This window comes from Melanotaenia boesemani, chromosome 11 (assembly GCF_017639745.1).
Source record: "Melanotaenia boesemani isolate fMelBoe1 chromosome 11, fMelBoe1.pri, whole genome shotgun sequence".
Classification (NCBI taxonomy): Eukaryota; Metazoa; Chordata; class Actinopteri; order Atheriniformes; family Melanotaeniidae; genus Melanotaenia; species Melanotaenia boesemani.
In genome coordinates, this window is record NC_055692.1 from 19,100,475 (window position 1) to 19,122,932 (window position 22,458).

A 22,458-nucleotide genomic window follows, 5' to 3' on the forward strand; every position below is an offset into this window, starting at 1 on the left:
TGCAAAAAATGAGTGAATCACAAGGCAATGGATAAAGAGTGCAACACTGAAACACAAAAAATAAATGTATGAACAACATTCCCTCAAGGCAAGAGAGGACATTCTTTTCATTCACACAAGAGGCCAGCACACTTCCTTTCCCTGCAACTCAACATGTGATTCACACATGCTCACTATTGAAGGATCTTCCATGCATACAGTTCAGGGGTGATGGGAGCTCCATGGAAATTTCCACTTTTACAAGACACTGCCTCTGCACAGTTGATGCAAACAGCTAAGGCAGTACTAACACAATGCTGTCATACACAGGACCCTTAAAGATTTATGGTCCCTCCATGACAAGGCAGGAACAATGCAAAAACCAGCAAACCGACAGTGAACCTTAACAACACATATCTAAAGCGCTTCAGCAGACATACGTTACCAGATATGTACAGAAGATATTCTGTAGTATGGTTCATTACTGGCACATGACTAGCACAACAATCTGATAAGGTACCAGGTAGCAGTACATTAGCAAGCCGGAGTGAAATCCGCTGCTCTTTAACTCTTTTTCATAGAGGTTCTAACCTCTATGAAAAAAAACATATTGCAGACATTTACAGTGTCACTGTGTTCTCAACTAAAGAGCTTCTATATTGACACACAGAGCAAAGCATGTGCTCACATTACATTGTAAAAGTGACAGTTTAAACATCCACAACGTAGTAACTATGTTTCAGGGTCTACACACTTTGAAGTGTGCAGACTATGTGGGCTACGGAGTTTCCTATGTAGGTCTGCACACTTCAAAGTGTGTAGACCCTGAACTGAAACACAGCCATTGTTTGGTCAAAGGACTACAAAATTAGAGATCTGAATTTTAGATGCCAGAAATTTGCTCCTATTCTTAAAGCAGTTAGCTTGGCTTACCTATCAGAAATCCTCCCTGATTCAAACTGACAACAAAATGCCAACCATCTTACTGCATGTGAAGCTCATTACAGAACTGATACTCATAACACACAACCACACTTAAAAAATTAAAATAAAAGAAAAAATAAAAATCAGAAATCTCTGAATTGATATTGTATATTCAGTCTTCATCCAGTGTTTCCATAATTTCCCTTACAAAAAGCAATCATTAGCCAAGAAAAAAAAAAACATTAAAATAGTGAGTGATATCATAAGACAGCAATATACTCAGAGAACCTGGACTGTCAGGTTGATGCATTCATGTGGACCAGTAAATAGCATATATAAAGCTTATACAGCTTTCTTGCTTCTTAAAAACTAAAGAACTTCTGGAACAGTGGTACAGTACATTATTCAGAAATAAAGCCATGCAAATGAGCACATTAAAATACATTTTTTAGAATGGTTCTTGGATACAGTAAAGGACTGTGATAAAAACAATGTCTGAATTGAACCTGATTCTCTCATCCTGGCCGCCCTTCATATTTCAGCCTATCCCAGAATTCACATGTGTACTGACACTGCATCAGACAGCCAATGGCAGGGCAGGGAGGAAATGGTCTTGGAAGGCTGTCAGGCAGGGAGCAGTGAATGACCATATATGGTAAAATCTGCAGTCAGCAGGAATGAGCGGCAGACAGGGAAATGGCAAAGGCAGCTGAGCACTACAGAGGTCTTTAAACACAAACTGACCAAAGTAAGGGGAAAGACCCTGGATGTCATACACACTCAGCATATTACTGTATGAAAATGCAGAATGCAGCTCAGTTAGCTGCAAAACTGGCACATGTTATACGGAAGATAAACAATCTGTCACTGTGTACAGCACACACCCTGGAATTATTTAAAGACTGAACAAGGATGAATGAAACATTGAGGGATTGACTCCAAATTGAAGAAAAAAAAAAAAAAAAACAACTACATTTTTTTTTATCTTTTTGAACATAGAACTGAACAGACAGCTGCTTGGAAAATAAGTGCTGAATTTACAATATAATTAGTTAAAAGAAATATAAATCAAAGCATTTGCAATAATTTACTGATACTTCCTTTTCTTATGCAGAGCAGGCAGAGAGGAATCATTAGGAATTTTTGCTAGCTGCTATTTCACTCCCACAACTTCCTTCATATGGAAATCAAGGAATAAATTAGCTGCCATCCAGCTAAGAATGAGAAAGGAGAGATTGAAAGCATGAGGGAAGGGGATGACATGTGTTTAGCTGGACATCTGATCCCTTCTCTATATATTCTTGTCTTCTGACAGGAGAAAACAACAATGCTCAGGGCTGTGCTGAGTCAGGTCAGCTTGCCGCAGTTACCCACATCGCAGTGAGTCACATAAAGAGCCACCCCCATCAGTTGACTGCTCAAAATTAAGCTCAGACCTCTGAACTGGTTACAAACCCACAACCTCTTATTTCTAGTAGATCCTCTTCATTTCTTAAAAAAAAGTGTGGAAGATGGAGTAACTTTTTTTCCTTTCTGTAAAGATATAATTTAATCTTCTATCATTGTTGCTTGACTGTGAAGCAGGAAGGAGCACCCTCCCCCGAACCACAGTGCTGTAATGACAAAGGGTGTAGGACAAAGGCTCTGAGCAGCTGGTTGACTTGCAGCAACACAGAACATGCAGATGGGTTTGCAAGACAGATGGACCCACACACTGGAAACAGGAAGGGGTGCAGACATTTAGGAAATGTTTAAATTTGCAACAAATTTAAATGAAAACCAAATCATTTCAGTATCATTACTCAGGCACAGTGTTATCCAGCATAAGTGCCAAGTCTCAAATGAAAACACTTAAGTTGTTAATGCAACCTACAGAAAAGCAAACAAATTTTACAGTAGTGAATCTAATATCAATTTAAGAGGCATCAGACTTTTTATGTACTTGTACATGGAAAGCACCTCTGTAATACTGATCTACTGTTCTGCTGTCAAGCTGTACTGCTAGCAAGAACAGACTTGTCCCACTTTTGAGACCTGCATTGCCAGCTGATGCTATCCTGAGATTTCTAGATGGACTTGCTTTGCAACAACAACAAAAAAAAAGGTAAAATATATCATTTCTAATAATAGGAAAAGTCCTTTAATTTAACATCTGTACTTGATCTCATTTTTAAGTTTTACACAACTAACTTTCCTAAGCTGGAAAACTGGTTTAGAGGCAGTGGTGAAACTACCAAGTTGCAAAACACACATACAATACAAAAAGATTGATGAGATTGCTCCTACAGCTCTAGTCTCACTGCATGGACTGTTGAAATGAGTAAAAAAACTATGGCTGAAAGACTAGTCTGTCAAGCCTGCCAACATATGAGGGACTATCTAAATGTCAAGATATACAGACACTCTTCTAAAGAATTCAGTTCAGCAGTGAAACTTTTATTTGTTTAGTAGATGCATTGGGACATAGGACACAGAGGGGAGCTCACACAAAAACAGGCACAAAAACATTATCTGAGCTTACAGCCCACCTCTAGTACAAGCTCTGTATTGAATGAGGTGTTGAGAGGTGTTAAGCTGTGTGATGACAAGCCAAAGGATCCAGTGCCCGATGCCAGAGCCTTTTTGAATGACATGGTAGTGCAGTGCTGTACACTAATTACAGACTTGGAGAAGATCTGTCAATAGTATTGCAGTGATTATGTCACTCACTGTGTCAGGACATGTCATTTGGCCACCTCATGGAACTGGTAAAAATAAACAAGCAGCACTACCAACCATGGCATTCAAGGCCTCTCAGGGGCACACAACAGCAATCCTAAAATTCATCGTAGCCTTGTCTGCACCTTAATTAACCCCATTATGAAAGTAGAGTTAAAACAAAAGGGAGACATGTAGGTTTAACAATTACCTTCTTTACAAAAAAAAAAAACTCTTCAAAATGCAGTTTAGCCAGACCCATGTGTAAATCTGTAGAGTAATTCTTCATATGGAGGCAAGAATTTGGAGACTGTTGGCTCCAGAGCTTTGGAGTAGTTTCTCTTTTACACATGAGGGTGTGTCAAAGAGCCTGCTGGTAAACAGTAATCCACCATGAAGAATGAACAATGCTGCTTGTTCGAGGTACAGATTTCAATGCAAAATATTGTTTGCTAAGCAGAAGCATCTGAAACAGCTTGTAACTACTGAAATGGAAAAGGAATCAAGATTTTAAGTTCAACTTTGACTTTCTTAATGGCATACCAAATATGAAAAGAATGAACAACTCAACTGTCATAAGCAAATATGTTTACAAACCCAACTCAATCTAGTTTTCTTAGGAGCAAGTTCTGACACTGCCCAAGCACACAATGGAGTGTTTTATGAACAGTAGCATTCATTTCACAACACACAACAAACTCACCTTGTGAAGAGGGAGAACGAGGAAAGCGCCACCACCGCTGGCCTCAATAATTATGGCAACAAACTTAGAGTTGACTGCACAGAAGGAGCTGTCCCATGTGACCCTCGAAACTCGGATGTCATCGTAGCATTGGTCATTCTTCACCGCCTGGCCGAAGACGTGACGGAATTTGCTCTGTCGTACAACTCGTCTCATATCTGCAGCAAGCGCACAGAGAATCTTTTAACATACGATTGTAAGCACAATATTAACACATTTGCTAGAATTAATGGCTCATGAATTACGATCAGTAAAAACGACATTGCAAATATATGGTACATATATATATATACATATATATGGACACATTTCAGCAAGTCTGAGAACATACATAGAGTACATAGTACGTAAATTTGTTTTCCAAAACACTATTTTTGCAGATGTTTGTTTTTCTCATTTACAGGAATTTAGCAACAAAACATTACTATGAATTACTCCAAAGGTCTCCCTGGAGCTTCTGGGAACTGTAGTGCTTTCCACATACTGTACTTTAAATGTAACACATTGGTATGTGCTGTGCCATAAATATTTCCTCTAAGAAAATATTTTTAACATTTGTATTCACACTACTTATTATTTACTGATTATATATAATCAAATAGATTATTTGAAAGTATTCTAACATAGCATACCATCACCTCTCAGATAACTGCAAGCTATTCCAGCTAAAAGTTACTCGAACTAACATACCCCATCTGGACAGCAGTATTAACTGTTATGTGTAATAATATTTTCTAGTGAAAATCTCAAAGAAAACAATGAAAAAAAGAGGGACAACAAACGTGCTTTATGATATCTTATACACAGTTTTCATAATATAGTTGTTTTCTACTCCAATATTCCATTGTGCCATATGTTAAACATCTGAAATACCACGAGCATTTTTTTTCTATGGAACAAGAACAGCAAAGGCCACTTCCAGAGGATAGGACAAATCCAATCCAAACAAAAACAGACTGTCTCAGTGAGCCTCTTCACTTGTACGACAATCTGCTGGCAGACATGAATGATTTGGAAAACATCCTCATTCAAACTCTTAATTCCCAGTGGTCTGCTTACAATAACAGACCACTTCCAAGGATAATGGAAAACCAGCCAGCTTCAGATTAAAAAAAAAAAAATAGAACCAGGTCTAATCTCACCTTGCCTACAGACAGGGAAAATGTCTTAGTGTTGTTAATGTTGTAAAGCTTTTCAAACTTTTTTTTTTTCTGGATACAGCACATGAGAAAGGTTTTCCGGCTTGAATCACCATGACTAAAGGGTTGCACAGGATGCGGGACATGTTTTGAAGGCATTTTTCTATTTTGTGTGTGTGTGTGTGTGTGTGTGTGTGTGTGTCTATGTGTCGAACTGTGGCCAAAACGATTAAATGACCAGTTTGTTAATCTTTCTTAAAGATTAAAAGGTGGGATTGCCAAAAAGATCAACTGCTACTAAGTAAAAGTATTTTCATATCAAACTACATCCAGAAATTATTAAACAACCACCTACTGGCATATTTGCATGACTAAAATCATGGGCTGGTAGTTGTGAAAAATTGTTAAGTTGTTAGTCACTGCAATGAGATTCAAACATCCGAAAGAAAAAAAAATGTGGGTACCTGCAATAAGCAAATGGCATGTGATGGCATGACTGCCCTAAGGTCAGACTACAACATGAATAAGTACAGCGTACACAAATGTGTTGAAGGACATTTAAAAGGAATCTACAGGTCCCTCATTAACACGCACACATACTCTACATACAGATATATTTTTTTATATCTGTATGTATTAAGACCCAGTCTCAATTCCCCCCACTAACTCTACCCCTCTATCATGCAGCAGTAAGAGGCTGTTTTGATTGTAGGGATGAAGGAGTAGTGGTGATCTTGTTACTTCAGTTTGGTTCTAGGTGGCCAATTGCAGTACAGTTTTTAAGAACACTTTTAATCTGATAAGTAATTGTACATTACAGTTCCTCCAATTTGTTTTCTTATTATGTGTTGCAGTCATTTTTGAAAACATGACTTTCAACATTTATTAGATCCATGCGCACTAAGAACTAAACTTAAACCCGTAAGTTTTTCTTTTCAGTCATCACGGTTTCAGGCAGCCACCATCAGCTAGCCCTCTGGAGTTCAACAGCACTGACTCACAGTTTATTGAATAATTTAAGATAACACTGGGGAAATAGAAAACAAATACAATGGAATGCAATAGAAATTAATGAATGATTATCAACATATTCAAAATGTGAATTTTCTTTTTTTGCTGGTTGATATTTTTTCATAATTGAAAACCAGACAAAGTAAAAAAAACAAAACAAAACAAAGAAACAAGACACTGAACTGATGAATACATAAATAAAACTCAAAGCATCATCACAGATGAGTGAAACTATGCAAACGTGGCAACAGCAAATGGCAACAGGCCAGGACTTGAACCTGGGCCTGCAGCAATAACAAGCTTTAACTTCCATATCAGAGTTAAATCTCAACGTGGTCCCTTATCAGTGGATCTACTGAGCTTTGCATTTACACATATGATTATATTAATACTCTCCTGAGATTTACAGTTCACCTATCCAACACTTATTCAAACAAAAAAACAACTCAACTACTGCTTAGCAAATCAAACAGAGAAAAGGAGAGCCATGAATCTTATTGCTTCTTGATTGTGATGTGCAGAGACAGAAAGAGAACCTCAAACCCTGAGGAAATGGGAGACATGAAGAGGGCAAGCATGACAGGTTTCAGCATCATTCTCTGGATTGCACAACAATTTACCTGACTCTAACCTAACAATTCTTCTGAAATTGACAGGTAGTATAGTTATGTATAGCTCAGACATGCAAACGCGGGGAAAAAAAAAAGGTTTTGGAAAAATTATTAAACTAGAAGCACCCAGTGCACAAACCTCCACCAAGCTATAGGGTCACTCACATTAGAAAAACCGTATTAGGGCCCAACAGTACCCTCTATATTTTAAACCTTCTGGATCACCTGATCCAGAACATCAACATGATCCAAGTCAAATGATTTCAGATTATAACATCTACCATGATGTCAGGTTTTTTTTGCCAATGAGTATTATCTGATGAGTTAGAAGCTGTAATGGCTAAATTATCTCTATCTCCCAGTATTAACGAATCCTTTAAAATAATTCCTGGATCCAGACGGTGATCCAGGTCACCCCCAAAATTTATTCACTTGTTCATTTATTCCATTTCTGGCTTTTCCTGAAAATTTGATCAAAATCCATCCATAAGTTGTTATGTTGCTAACAAACAGACAAACTAATGCTGCCGAAACACAATAAAAAAAAATTATCAGAAGCAGAAGAATGTATGCAGACTAAACTTTGGCTATGCCCCAAAATATGAATGAACAAAACTCAGGTGGGGAACAAATGATCAGCTCTTCTTAGTACAATAGAACCATGTTAGGAGTAGACCTCCACTTAGAGAAGTCAATCAGCCAGTTTCTCAGGAGATGGCCGTGGCTACCATGATCCCTGAGCAGCATCGCCCAGTGCGGCCATTCCACCAAATCGCAGCTCCTCTTAAGCCAGGGGTGCCCACGTCCAGTCCTTAAGATCTACTATCCTGCAACTTCTAGATGCAACCCTTCCCCAACACACCCGAATCAAATGAATGGCTCGTTACACAGCAGCTGCAGAGCTGAATAACATGTGGATGAGGGAACTGAGCCATTTGATTCAGGTGTACTGGAGAAGGGTTGCATCTAAAAGTTCCAAGACAGTAGATCTCGAGGACTGAACTTGGGCACCCCTGCTCTAGGCAGACTAACAGGAGTTTAAAGATATCTGCTCCAGAGAGGCATTGATCGAAGGGACTCTGCAGACGTCAAAGTTGCATCAGTAGTACTTCTTGTGAAGACTGGGAGAAAGTGGCAAGCACAGGAGGCCATCATCAGAGCAGAGGCACGGCTGAGACACAGGACGCTGTTGGGCTCTGTGGCAAGTGGGTGAGCAGGTTTTGATTGTTTTCAAAAACGGCGGTACCTGGCCCATGGAAAAGAGAGGCACCAGCTGGTTTAGGACAAGATTCGAGCAGAAGTGGAGGAAGAACTATACAGCCAAGATGGTCAGCATGTCCAAGCTATGAGCATGGTCCTCTGAACCATGACTACAAACTACTTCCTTCTGGTCTCCATCTGTCTGTTCCTCCAGCTACAAAAACTAGATACAGGTTTTTCTTTGTGTCTCTCTTAATCTGGGCTGTGAACGCCATGGAGATGAAGAGGTAACTGCACTGTGTTGCATTTAATTTGCACCTCTATTGATTATTTTTTGTTATGTAACTTGTTTTTAGATGATTGAACTGAGCACTTGGCACATCTGTTTTAATTAGCTGCTCATAATGTAGATATTTTTATGTTTTTTATGTCTTATGTTTCAAAATTGTGACAGATTGTACATGTCTGCTGCAAGCCAAATTGCCCTCATGAGGGACAAATTAATAAAATGAGGTGATGGAAAAGGGCAGAATGCCGCAAGATCACCTGGGCAAAGCTTTGAAAAGCTGAAGAATGAAGTTTCTCATCCAATCAGTCTACGTCCTCCCAAGCTGGGGCCAACTTGCACACCAAGGGCCTAGCCGACACTCATGAGTGTAAGTTGTGCCAGAAGAGAGGCACCCTGGAACACATCTTGAGCTGCCACCCAAAAGCGCTAGGAACAGGAAGATACCGCTGGCACCTCGACCAAGTTTTATGAACTTTGGCAGACTTGACCTGCATGGCAATCCATAAAAAAATAAATAAAAATTCCTGGAACCATGCAGTGATCCGGATCACCCCCAAAATCTAATCAGCTATTCTTTACTCCATTTGAGATTTCCTGAAAATTTAATCAAAATCCATTCATTACTTGTTGAGTTATGTGGCTAACAGACAGACAAACGTACACCACCAAAAACAAAACAAAAACAGTATAACAAACCATCATGTGATGCAGGTTGCGATACAGCTGGGCCATGACCATAAGAAATTCCATTTCACACTTAAGTCAGTGGAAGATGTTGAGCATGTTGAGCAATCTGAGATTTTTTTTTTTTGCAAGTAAATAAATTTTATAAATAAGTTTTGCAGATGAAAGTTCACAGATGGCTTGCTTTAATTCTTTTTGGAAATTTCATTTTTCCATTTCAAACTGATTCACTAGGGTATCTGAAAATATAATATTTGTGATGGGGGAGGTTAGAGTTGTTCCGATTCCGATACCAGTATCGGAAATGTCTCCGATACTGCCGAAAATGCTGGTATCGGTATCGGCGAGTAGTGGAGTTCAGGCACCGATCCGATACCCCATATTTTAATAGGAATCTTTTTTTTACGGATTAACTCTGTGAGCGCTGACGCAGTTCTTCTTTGCTGCTCTTAAAAACAGTTGTGCTGTGCTGCCCTCTGCAGTCTGCTGTTTTAGAGGGGCGAAGAAGAACAGACCACCTGACACCTGTTAAGAGGAGCTAACCGGAGGTAGTAATCATGTCGTCGGTGTGGCAATATTTTACGCTGGATTGTCCTACCAGCAAGACTGCGACCTGCAAAATATGCAACAATAAAATTTCGCGAGGTGGCACAAATGCTGGTAATTATAACACCAGCAACATGATTAAACATCTGAAGACGCGTCACGCTAAAGAGCATGACGAAATGATTAAAGTTAAGGAGCTAAATAAGAATGAGCTGCAGCAGCAAACTCTGGAAACTGCCTTCCAGCGACGAGAAAAATTCTCCAAGGACAGCCGAAAAGCAACACAGATAACGGACAAAATTGTGGAATTTATTGTCCTTGATGACCAACCTCTGTCTGTTGTCGAAAATGTGGGATTTCGTCGCCTAATGGAGCATTTGGAGCCAAGGTACTGCTTGCCAGGTCGTAAATATATCTCCGAAACTGCACTACCCAAACTATACGAGACAGTTAAGGAACACATTTCGAGTATGCTGAAAGATATACATGCAGTCAGCTTTACAACGGACATTTGGAGCTACTGCAATGTGTAGCAAACTTGTGTTAAAGTATTTTTTATTTACTGTGTAGCTGCTACTCCTTTGGTTTGTATTTTCTGAATCTTTACTCCATAGTGCAGCAACAATCTTTTAAAGGGATCATTTAAGTTGCAGTTACTTTTTTTTATACAGTTCTGTTGAAATGTTGTATTTTAAAAGATATTATGGCTGCACTGATTTTTTTTAAATTATATTTAGGTTTATTGAAGTTGTTGCACTGCTAATTTTTTATTTTTTATATTTAAATTCCTGTTTTATTTAAAAATATTGTGGATACACTATGTTTAAATTATTTTTAGATTTATTTAAGCTGCTGTCGCAATTCTGTTTATTTTATCGGCTACTGTTCTATTTAAATGCCTTTTTATTTTAAAAAAGTAGCTTCATTTTTACTTTATAATTATTCTTAGAATTTATTTAGTAGCTGTCCTGCAACAGTTTTTATGTTGTACTATTTAGAAATAAATTCAAAAAGTAAATTGACTTTGTTTAATATATTTTTTTAACAACATAGTGGAATCGGTACTCGGTATCGGCTGATACCCACAGCACAAGTATCGGAATCGGTATCGGGTGGGAAAAAATGGTATCGGAACATCTCTAGGGGAGGTGTTTTGGTTTACAGATATTTTCTTACTGACAGTTGGAAAAAGGCTGGTAATAGGACTTTGTCCTTGATTGATGCTGATTTTACCTCACTTGTCTTTAGCTCCAGACATGACTACTTTAAACTGCACTTGCCATCTACATTCAACTGTTTCACAAGCTTTCCTCAAAATCTCCAATTCAGAAAATAAACATAATTGCATTTCTAGTAAACAGCTATAAAGAGCAAGATGAAAAGAAAGCTGAAGAACTTAGACCTTCACATGATGGCAGATGAAGTCACTGCCCTAAACCTTAAAGGATTTCTATTAAAATATCCACTTCACTGACACTGCTGACAGCCGCCTGTCATTAAACCAGGGAAAACTTGTCGTACTCCGACATAATATTGCAAAACAGCTAGAGGACAGAAACAAGGGAAAAAGAAAGACAGCTTATCAAGAGCTCATGTTTAGCCAGTGTGGCAGAACATCCTTCCTTTAACATTTATTATAGTAGAAACAAGCACCATTTATCACTTGAACCAAGATGCATTTCAGTAACTGGATACCAAGACTTAATGGGAACCACTTCCCAAGACAATATAAAACTTCTCCTTTTACTTTGTAAAATAAAGTAAAAAAGGTCCAAAAGAAGAAAAAAAAACCAGACATTTACCCTTCAGAAGGCAATTAACGAGCATTTTTTGCAGCTCAGCCTCAGACAGGAGGCATTTAATGCTGCTTTACCTTGTCACAATGAATCATGTTCACAGATTCCAGCTAAAACATGAACCGCCTCATTCTGTCAACCACTTGAAATTCAACTGCTTTCTCATTGATGGGGCACATGCATAGTATTATTATATTACTAATACTGTTATTGTCCCAACCTGATGAAAATACAGTAGTAATACTTCGGTCTAAGAGAAAACTCTGAATAACAATTAGACTCATTAACCTACTTGCCTTTACACTAGAAGATAGCTGCTGCCATTACATAGGTCAAAACATATTGTCAATTTTGTAACATCTAAAAAGTGATGATTCATCATCAATTTGTTCACCTTGTCTCATTTGTGATGTTCACCACAACCTAACAACTGTTGTTGAAAATTAAGCAAAGCATAAAAGCTCCACAAAACATATTTTCAATGATGGTGCTGTCCACCTTTCCACCTAAGAGCACTGTGGACAAGTGTGCAAGTGCTAACAATGTAAAAGGATTCAGTCTAATTGTTGTTAAACACACTATGATGTAAAAAAGAAAAAAGTGGATATGTAGAGCACATATATTAGGGATTTTGTAATTAATTTCTGTAGGTTTTGTTACTCATTAAGGCACCACCTTAATCCCCTTCCCGTAATCAACACCACAGACTACTGCTAAAATCAGATATCATTATTTTTGCAACAATGAGTTATGATATGTTTTTACCTATACCCAACCCCAAGTGACCATGCAATATGCAATCTAATCTTTAAATTCTACTTAAGGACAACACGCTTTACACCAGTGTTTCAAGAAATGCTGCTGTATTTGTTGCAGAGAAAATTAGACTGGTGGAAAATGCAATGTGGCTTGAAGTTCGACATACACCTGATCAAAACTAATTTCGGCAATACTCAATCTGTCCAATTTTGAGTACCCACTTTAGTCTGAGCATGGAGGGCATAGATATCTAAAAATGCAAAGGTGTCACAACATTCCAAAACAGTAAAGACGGATTCCTCAGGCTCAGATAGAAGAAACAAGTTCCAGAAATTGCTATATGTTTAATGAGACACTAACCATCCTTTAAGCTGTACTTGAGGAACCACCCCACCCACTCTGTCAGTTTCTGCAATGAGACTTATGACTAAATCTCAAAATCCTTATCCTACTTATAAGTTCGGATTTAATAGGGATCCCTTTAAAGTAATACGAATTAATCACAACAAGAAAAGCTCTAGTTTTTATAAGTGTATGTATCAAGTTACATTTGTATCAAAAGCCATGCAAACAGGTTTCTGCCCAGGTGCTTTATAAAACTGTTCCTAACATGTTGATCCATATAACAAGATTAGAGATGATAAGACAAATGCCAAAACCTGGTTATTGTTTCATTTAAAAGAAGGGAAAAAAGTACAAAGCAGTTGCCTCCTCTTCCTGATCAGCTACTTCCCCTCCCCAAGGACTAATGCACAAAAACACACTTCAACTTAAACAGCTGTCTGCAGTTGTATTCAAAAATAAATAAATAATCAAAGTGTAATTCTGTGTTTTCCAGCTGGGAATCTAACACTACTAAGCGTTCCAAAACTAAAATGATAAATTTTCAAACAGACTAAAAATAATACGTTTAATGGTGATCTAAAAACCAAAATCAAAATTTAAAGTAATCATCTTGACTGTGAAAACAAATGCCAGATATCCAAACATCTACTGAATTCAAAGTTTTGATGTTTCCTTCTACAGACGACGGTAGAAAGTTGAATGGGAGAAAGGGGGGTTATACAAAACATCTTACATCAACATATATGTCGAAAGAATGCAAACCCTCAAGAAAAGGCCAAACAGTGAAATATTAAGATTCTTTTCACAGGATATAAAATACTGCAGAATAAAATTTGTAAGTGAAAAAATATTTTTATGAAGCTATGCATCTTTTACTGTAATATACAAATTTGATAACAATTACGTAGATTTCATTTAATGTAACTCACAATGTGAAAATTACAATAAAAATTCACCACTGTCCATTATCTGTTGCACTTGAATGAAAATAACTCTCCCTCTCATCCTAGCTTAGTTTCCCTGTGCTTCCTGACCCATTTCCAGAGTCCACCAACCCAAAGGAAGACAGGCTGCACACTTCTGAACGCCTTTTACTGCAGCACGACAAGCAGAAGATGATGCATCTGGAATGGTTAACAAATCCAAACACAGCTGTACTACTGTTGACCCGGGTCACTCTGTCAGCCTTCACCTGCTCTGCAACCCACAGAAAGACTTGCTGAGGAAAACTTCTTCAGCCAATTGCATATGGTGGCTGAGTAACCTAGTTCACGACAGAGGTCAAATATGCAAGACATGCTGCCCTTTTAGCACACTAATCACAGTCATTACAAATCAAACTACCCCATTGCCATGAGCAAGCAAATGTACCCATGGTGGCATTCTCATAAAAGAACTATTTGGGACTTCATCCAACACTAGGGATTCATTGAAGAGCCTATTTCTGACTGCCAGGTGAATAATTAATTTAATTATCTCCCCAAAAACACTAATCTGTAAACCAATTTCCATTAAAGTGATTATATTATGAAATTCATACCATATACCGCTTCAGAACAGACCAAAGCTTACATTTAATGGTTGAGGTTAACTGTTTTTATTCGGGTTAACTCAAGCAGCTGTGCACTTTTGGGTTTCAGCAACCGAAACTGAAGACTGACATTTTCTTTATTTGATATAAATAACTTAATGTAATATGCATTTGGTATCTAAAAGATTATACAATGAAGCTAAGAGATTTTTGTTTGAAACATTGCTTATAAAAGTAGTGTTTTTATATCCCAGTAAAACCACTGAGCACATGCGTTTTAATTGCAACAAATATGATCTGAAAGCATTTTAGAAATTATGCGCCTTACAAAACAAGTCAAACATAGCTGATAATGTAGCACATCTTGTTTCTGCATGATTAAACCAGACCTTTAGTATCAGCTGTGGATGAACTGGTTTTAAACAGCTATCATTCAATGGAGTCCCCATTTCTAACCAGTTCAACAAGACGTATCATTATATCTCTCTGGCCACCCTCATTGATTATAACTAACTACGATATGCATTGTGTAGTTTCATACCAACAATTCACCACGTGTTATGGCCAAAGAAGCAGCGCCGGCCGAGGACGCAATAATCAATGCAGCTGCGAAACCGTGAGATCAGCGAAGACTTCTGTACTTTGACCTTTTTTCCCCTTTATCCTTCATAACACTGTGTTAGCAGATCAAGTCTGAACCTCGCATCTGGATGAATACTGATGATATCCAATTTCAATTTGAGGGTGTAATCTTTGAAAATGGGAGCGTTAACTAGTGGGTATTTTTGGCGTATAAGCTATTGTTCAATTGGAACAGAATGCCAGGGGCCAGGGCGCGGTTGTGCTGACTGCACCTCCGTCTATGTGGATCTATCGTTCCGGAGATAAGTTTCCCTGCCGCACTACGGTTAGCTACCCCACCCCGTTCAATAACGTTCAACAGAACATTTCATCTTAGAGTTGTCCACGAAACCCGCCTAATATTAGAAGAATAAAAAAAAAAACACTGGTTGAAAACCCAATTTATAGATAAAGAATAATGACGAGGTTATAGATAAGGAACTTCTTAACTCTGTCAGATAACTGCCATTAAAGGCTAATGCTAGCTAAGAAACAGTTCACAATATAGAGTGTATCCCGATTCATTTTAGCTAGCCCATGCACTTTCGTGTCTGGACTGCTGTGGTTGGGTGGATAAACAAAGAGCATTTTTTACCCACGTATGATGGAAAAATACATAAAATATGTTAAACAATCCAAATAGTCCGCGACCTACCTTCTAAGAGGAAAATAAAAATATTCTCGAAAATCTAATGATAGAACCAAAACAGGTCAACGCGTATCCCAATTTACTCTTCCCTCTGCCGGAGCCGCTGCTTCGCTGATACAATCTGGTCTGTGTGCTCTTTCCCCTCTCCACTGCAAACCCCGCCCCATCACTTTTTTAACCAGCCACGTTTGGATCCGCTCTCTTTGACTGATGGGTCAAACAGCCAATCAGAGTTACCTTGTGGATAAAGGGGCCGGAGTTCGCTCTTGATTCAGGTTCACAGTTACCGAAATGATCATTAATTGTGTCGTGAAGGCATTTTAATAATTAGCATATTTGGTGGGCCTTCTTTCTGTTTTCAAAAGAAACTATTATCTGCATATTTTGCTAACTATTACTGCTTATTTAGTTAATTAGAAAAGCACATTTTGACAAGTATTTCATGACGAACAGCATTTATGTTTTCTTCTTAGACTGACAAACCTATCTTACTGAGTTATTTGTTAGCATTTTAGACACTTAATGGGCCAGGAAGATTCATAATCTGACACCAGGGCGATGCAGACACAATTAGATAATGTGGCTTTTGATTTTTTTTTAAATACTGTCTCTAGTGAATATGAACATAATTTCTATCATGATTTGTAAGGCAGTAACACAACATGACAATGCTCATAGTTTCAGATATCAACTGATGATATTAAAATGTATTAATTTTTTTCTGAAGAACACAATGTACCCCAGGTACAAAACTGCACCACAAGATGGCAATATTTTGCAAATCCAGAATGAGGGAGCCTCCTGACAACAAGAAACAGCTGCAGGCCATCATCTTGTTCTTCAGCCTTCTTCAGGCTTGTAGACGAAGAGTGATGCCTGTGTTTGTGGTCAGTCTGGCAACTGTATTTCACAAGTCATGTACCAGGAAAGCAGACTTCTGTACTTTTTTAAAAAGTGACTCATGAGTTGATTTATCTGCTACTCTGTTATCACAAATGCATTCTGTGCTAATTGCAAGAACTTATATAGAAGTGCAATAGGTACACAACAGCACCAAATTTGAAAGCACTTCAGATTTTCAGTTTTCACTCATTACTCAGAGTCATCAAGGTTGCATTTAATGAGGCCTAATTTATTCTGTAGCATGTCACCAAGGACTTCAAAGTACAACCAGATCCATAACAATTATACTCACTGACAAAAAGATAAGGATACAAAGCAAATTTAACTTCAACTGAGTCCTTATCTCAACAGGATCAAGTGAGGTGTGGATTATAAGATGAATAAGCAATTAAAAAGCTTCAGCCCAATTAAGAACATCAGCAAAGTTGTCCTATGTCTGGAACAACATCCATCAGTGGTTGTCAGGTGTTTTAAAAGAAAATATCCATATAAATTGTGGCATCATGCCTAAAGTGATCTAACTTTTGCCCAACACTGTGTATACTGTGATAAAATAGGTTTTGATGCCCTTACCTCTTCTCACAGATGGCTTCCTTTCAACTGCCTTGTCTGGGGATTTCTGAGCAGAATCAAAAGCTGCCTTCATCTGTGCAACCTTCACAGACTGGCCCTGCTCATCAATTTTGACTTCAGCTGGCTTTGGCCAGTCATGGTGCTGCAGTTTTTCATGCAGCTGGATAGTCTCCTTTATAAGTTCTGAAACAGGCCGAGACTTAGGGGTGCTCTGGGATTTGTCTCTCATTGACACATTGTCATCTCTCTGTTTGCAAGGTTTTTCATCGGTTTGATCTGAGATTGCATTTTCAGAGTTAGGTGTCAGATTCTGAAATTCTTGCTTCATGTTGGATGATAACTGATGACTTTTCTCTGTGATAACAGTGTCACCTGCAACTAAAGCTGCACCAGCATCCTCAGGTGGTGCAGCAGTGTCCTCATGGCTCTCTCTTACCGTCTGTCTCTTCACAGACTGAGTTTCTGCCCCATCAGGGACAGATGTTTTGCGCTCAGTGTCACTCTTTGTTCTTGGCGGTGTTCCTGCAATCCTGGTGTCTGTTTTCTCAGCACTAAGCAACTGGCACAAATCCACAACTTCCACATCACTATTTGTAGGGTGGGGCTCCACATGAAACACTGTGGATAGTGCAGATTCTTCAGAGATCACACCACTCACCTCACATGACATTTTTTCATGTGAAACTGCTGATCGTAAGTTGTCTGAGAGCATGCTTTGAGCGCAGCCTTTATTTGGCCTTATCTCCACATCTGCCTTGACTGTAGCATCTGTTGAGTTGATGTTCTCATCTCTGGAATAATGTGATTCTGTGACTGAGCTCTCATACATGCCATTACCAACCCCTGCAGGCTGAAAACAAAGCAGATCTGAGGTTGCATTGTGTGCACCGTCTGCCTGTTTCTTGTCCTGCTCCTTATTGTGGAAGTCACTTTCTTCAAGGCTTGCATTGGATTGTTTGTTTAAAATCATCTCGGTGTTACTTTCAGGCTGATCATTCTGGTCACTGGATGCTGCTGATGCTGTACTGTTAAGATTAATCTCTGTTTTTACTTCCACAGGCACATTTGTGATGTCTTGGTTGCTCATATTAACTTCTTTTATTATAGACAGAGACGGGGTCGCTTCCATTCTGTTTCTTCTCAGTAATTTCTCCAAAATGGGGCTGGGTTCAATGGACAAGGCTGTATTTGATGGTGAATCTGAGGATGTGGTTTCATTTTCTTTTGCTGAGTCCATTTGTGGATACTGCTCCTTTAACTCCTTCTCCTCACCTGCATGCGGTACCTTTAATTTTGATGAAGAGTAGTCCTTCAAACCTGGATTTTCATCACAGGTTAGTATTTCTTTCTTGATATTATTCTCTGTTACGTCTTTTGGAGATCCATAGTGAATGGTATCGCTCATGTCTAATAAAGACTCTTTCTGCAGACTGTTTTTCAAAGGATGTTGGGATTTTGCTGGAGGCAGTTCCTTCCTCTCACTCAAGTAGCCTGCTGTTCCTGCACAGAGCTTAATATCTTTATTTTCAGCTTCAGCCATCATGGTCTCATTCAAATCTTGAACAAACAGCAACTCACTTCCTGTATGAGCTCCACATGTGTTGCTCTCCAGTACTGCAAAATCCTGTCCAGAGCTGCCAAAAGTGCTTGCTTCCCCTGAGTTTCCATCCTTTTCTGGGAGGATGTCTTCAGCCTGGTGCTCCATCTTGATCTCTGAAGATGCTGGAAGCTCCTTCACAGTTTTTTTTCCGTCTCGGTTTATTTGATTGAACAGCCTGTGTGTTCTTTCAAGCCTCTCAGTTCCTGAACTACTCTTGTGGTTCTTGTCTGCCTCATGTGGAACCAGTGGAGCAGTCCTGTCTCCTCCTCTTCTACCTCCACCCTCCTTTCCTGCAGCTCCTCCCTGACTAACCTCCCTCTTGCACAAATCTATGTGCTTCTCACTTAAAGGTGTTGTTGGCTCATTTCTCTCATTGAGATCCTGTGAGTCTGGCAAGCCTGGTTTTTCCTGGGTATTACCAGTCTCCTCCTTATATGTGCTTTCTCCCTCCATGACATCACCTGCTTGACAGTCCACAACTCCTAAGCTGTGGCCTGGACTCGTCTTCTCCAGTTCCTCACTGAAGGTCTGTTCTTCACCTTCAACTTTGTCCTGGTTTTGCCCCATATTAGTCTGCAGAGAAGGAAGTGATGTTAACCTTACAAGAAAAGACCAATAATGCTACATGTCTGGAAACTATAGCCTAAAGTACAATATTTTCCATGGATCATGATGGATCTTTACTTCACTGGAACTTCTGTTATTCTAATTATCCTCTTTATTATTATATGTTTGATTAATATGTTATGAACTTTGAGTGTAAACTATGAAAGAGAAAAGTGGATGCCCAGTATAGTTTATGGTTTTAGTCTTGTGGAAGAAACCATGTGCATGCAAACAATTCAGTCACACAAGAGTTACTTTCATGGAGGTGGTTAGTTGACTCTCTTATGACCTGAACTGCTACACCACCCTCTCTGTTGGGCTATTCATGCACTCACCATATCCACACTAGCTTAACTTCAAGTCAGATTACAGTCACAAGATTTAGCAATCTCACATAAAATTGTAATGCTTTATTTTGTACTCAAAGTTCATTCAGAAGAATTACAGCAGTTTTTCCCCTCTCTTGTAATGCAACATTTTTCCACCATTTTAAAAATCATGCAAATTGAATAGAGGATTTAAAAAATGTTCTCATCATTGAAATCATTTGGTTACAGGAAAACTCATTCTGATTAACTGATTTATCCCCATTAATACTGGAGGTCTCATGATAGTCTGTCAGCAAAACTTTTCCAAACACTGTATTTCAAATGTAAGCTTGTTTGCTCATACTTCTTGTCCTCATAAATTTCAGCTGATTTGGATTCATGTGATCCATTTAATTGACCGGACGCCAGTCAATGCTGACTCTGTATGTCCAACATATTGCAAGAAGGCATGTTATTATTTCAAAAATCAATGTTAATACAAAGTAAAAGCTTCCATTCACCCATTAAAAACAATCACATCAACAGAGCCGTGTTTATATCAGTCTAATGTTAAATAATTTTTCTGGGAACATTACCCTGGGCTGGCATTGCATTTATTGTTATACAGCAGTGATGGAGATGGCTGTGGTGCTGCTGAAGATTGATAAAATGTACGAGAGCATTTGCAGTTGGATGATTATGTTGTAGACACAAATGTTTCCATTACACTGTGTAATTGTTAAATGAGTTTTCACTCACTAAACTGCAGCAGTAAGCAGAGCAAACAGCGAGGCACAATGAACAATGATCTGGACCATGAGTCTTTTTCCTGTCTATGTCCTCATGCCTCATCTGTGCGACAACATATGACTGCTCTTGTCTTATCATCTGACAGTCGTGCGCACTGACCAAACACATGGCACAGGGAGGCAATGTTATCACACTACAATAGTGGCACAGTTGAGTGAGGAAGCTGTGATAACGAGGAAGCGGGCAGAAATGAATGATAAAAAATCAGTAGTTTAAGACAGAGCACAGGTGTGTGAACATGGTAAAGCAAACTACAGGTATTTGTTTTACTTCAGATCAGGTTGAAGCTAAAATAGGGACTCAGGAATTTGCATCACTTGATTATTCTCAACCTACTGTCAGTGTGGGGAACCCCTTCCCTGCAGGCATTTCTTCCTTGCTTACAACTGGTTTATTATTGTCTCATCCTCCCAGAACTGATCATTTGATCACCATGTGCTCTGTTGCCTCAACATACTCATACAGGAATTCAAGACTGCTGGACGATTGGGCCACAAACTTCTCACAAACCAAACTTTCAGCATCTGGAAAATACATAGCTTATCTTCCATACCAGGCTTCTGCTGAGTAAAACATAACAAAGTGGCACAAGGGCCTGACTAATGACAGCTTACGTCTCTCAGAGTATGGTGAATATAACATTGATCTCCTATCATATCTGTGAATTGACACTTACCAGGTTAGCGGTTGTAGCTAAGTCGATCGCTCTTGCTCAGGACTGACAGTGTTCTCTTTGTTGGATGTTTGGTGATGCTCAGTCCTCCCTCATTTGTACAAGCAATGGGAGCCTTATATGACATCCATGTGATGTCACAGCACATTTGACTAACACAATCAGGGAAGCTCTAAGTTGTAGTTTAACTTTTTGCTGCCTTGAGAAACCTTGAAAAAGTTACCTTTAATATAGCCATCTCTGTTTGCTTGTGTGCATTCTGATTTTAGGAGTGTGTGTTCTGAATGGGATCCTGCTCTGAGATACCATGAACATACATATGGAGTTCACCTTTCACTTTGTATTGAAAAGACGTTTCAGAACTACAGAAAAACAACGGCATACCAGAAAATATTAAAAAATGTCTCAGAAAATTTACAAAAATGTAATTGTGTTCTGAAAAATGTTATGTTTCTGTTTTGTTGGCTAGCCTGTAATCTTGGATTTGGGTTGTTTTTGCCATTGTGTTTTTGTTGGGATTTCTTTTGTTTTTAAAGACACTGTGGTTTTATTTGAAATATCTTCTAAAAATGTTAGTTTTGTTTTGTTCTCCAAAAGCTGAGGTCTCCCAATTGGGGGATTTTGAGAAGAGAGAATCCCAAAATGTACCTAAATGACCATTTTGGAGACTTCACCTGAACCTCTGGCCTTTGCATAGATAGTGTTTACACATTGTGCTATGATTTGCTGGAAGTTTGGAGGTGCTGCTGCATCACTCCACTCTTTTTTTTTCATTTGTGCTATTTGCCATCTTTGCCATTTATTCTTCATCAGCAACATATACTGATACTTACATATCTTTACAAATATCACATGTTCTCTTTACTATGACTTCAAAAGTAATAGACCTAATGGTTGCAGAAATATACCTATTCATCATGGGTATGAAATTTTTGAGCAAAGGCCTAAAAAAGGTCTAACAAGTTGGAGTATTCTGACATATTTTGCCATGTGTTTTGCTGTTTTATAAATCAGTCATGTTGTGTTTTGTAAAATGCTGTCAGGTTCTCTGTTTTGTTGTTCCATTTTGCACCACAGGGCTACTGTAATTACTGGTGGACAATTACAGTCAGCCCGACTATGTCAAAGAGTGTGGAACATTATCTGAAAAACAGCTTAGACCATTTCTTTTGTTTCTTTTGGTTTCTATAGTAACAACCAAAACAGGATATGTCCTCAGATAATAAAACAAAAGTGGAGGTACAGCAGCCAAGAATTCACCGGCAGAATAAGGGGAAGAGGGACCGGCCCACACCCAGCGGCTGCTGCACACTGTAGGCTACTGTGTTAACAGACAGACGGCCAGTGTTCAGGCCAGCCGGAGTTTTTGTGTTTGCAAGGTGTTACAGGTCACTGTCAGTTTGGCCAAGGCAAAAACAAATGTGTCTCTGATATGAGGTTATCATTAATTCAAAGCAGACAG

At 38.8% G+C, this 22,458-nt stretch overlaps 1 protein-coding gene across 1 annotated transcript in view; it reads right to left on the reverse strand.

The window, feature by feature from the left end:
- The window catches only part of coro1ca (coronin, actin binding protein, 1Ca), a 32,833-nt gene extending 17,171 nt beyond the window's left edge, over positions 1-15,662 (reverse strand). Inside the window, exons 1-2 of the mRNA XM_041999345.1 lie at positions 15,530-15,662; positions 4,304-4,500 (exon numbers count right to left, since the gene is read on the reverse strand). Coding sequence (XP_041855279.1) covers positions 4,304-4,498 — 195 coding nt within the window. The 5' untranslated portion in view covers positions 4,499-4,500; positions 15,530-15,662. The remainder of the gene's footprint in view (positions 1-4,303; positions 4,501-15,529) is intronic.
- Between the last annotated feature and the right edge of the window lie 6,796 nt (positions 15,663-22,458).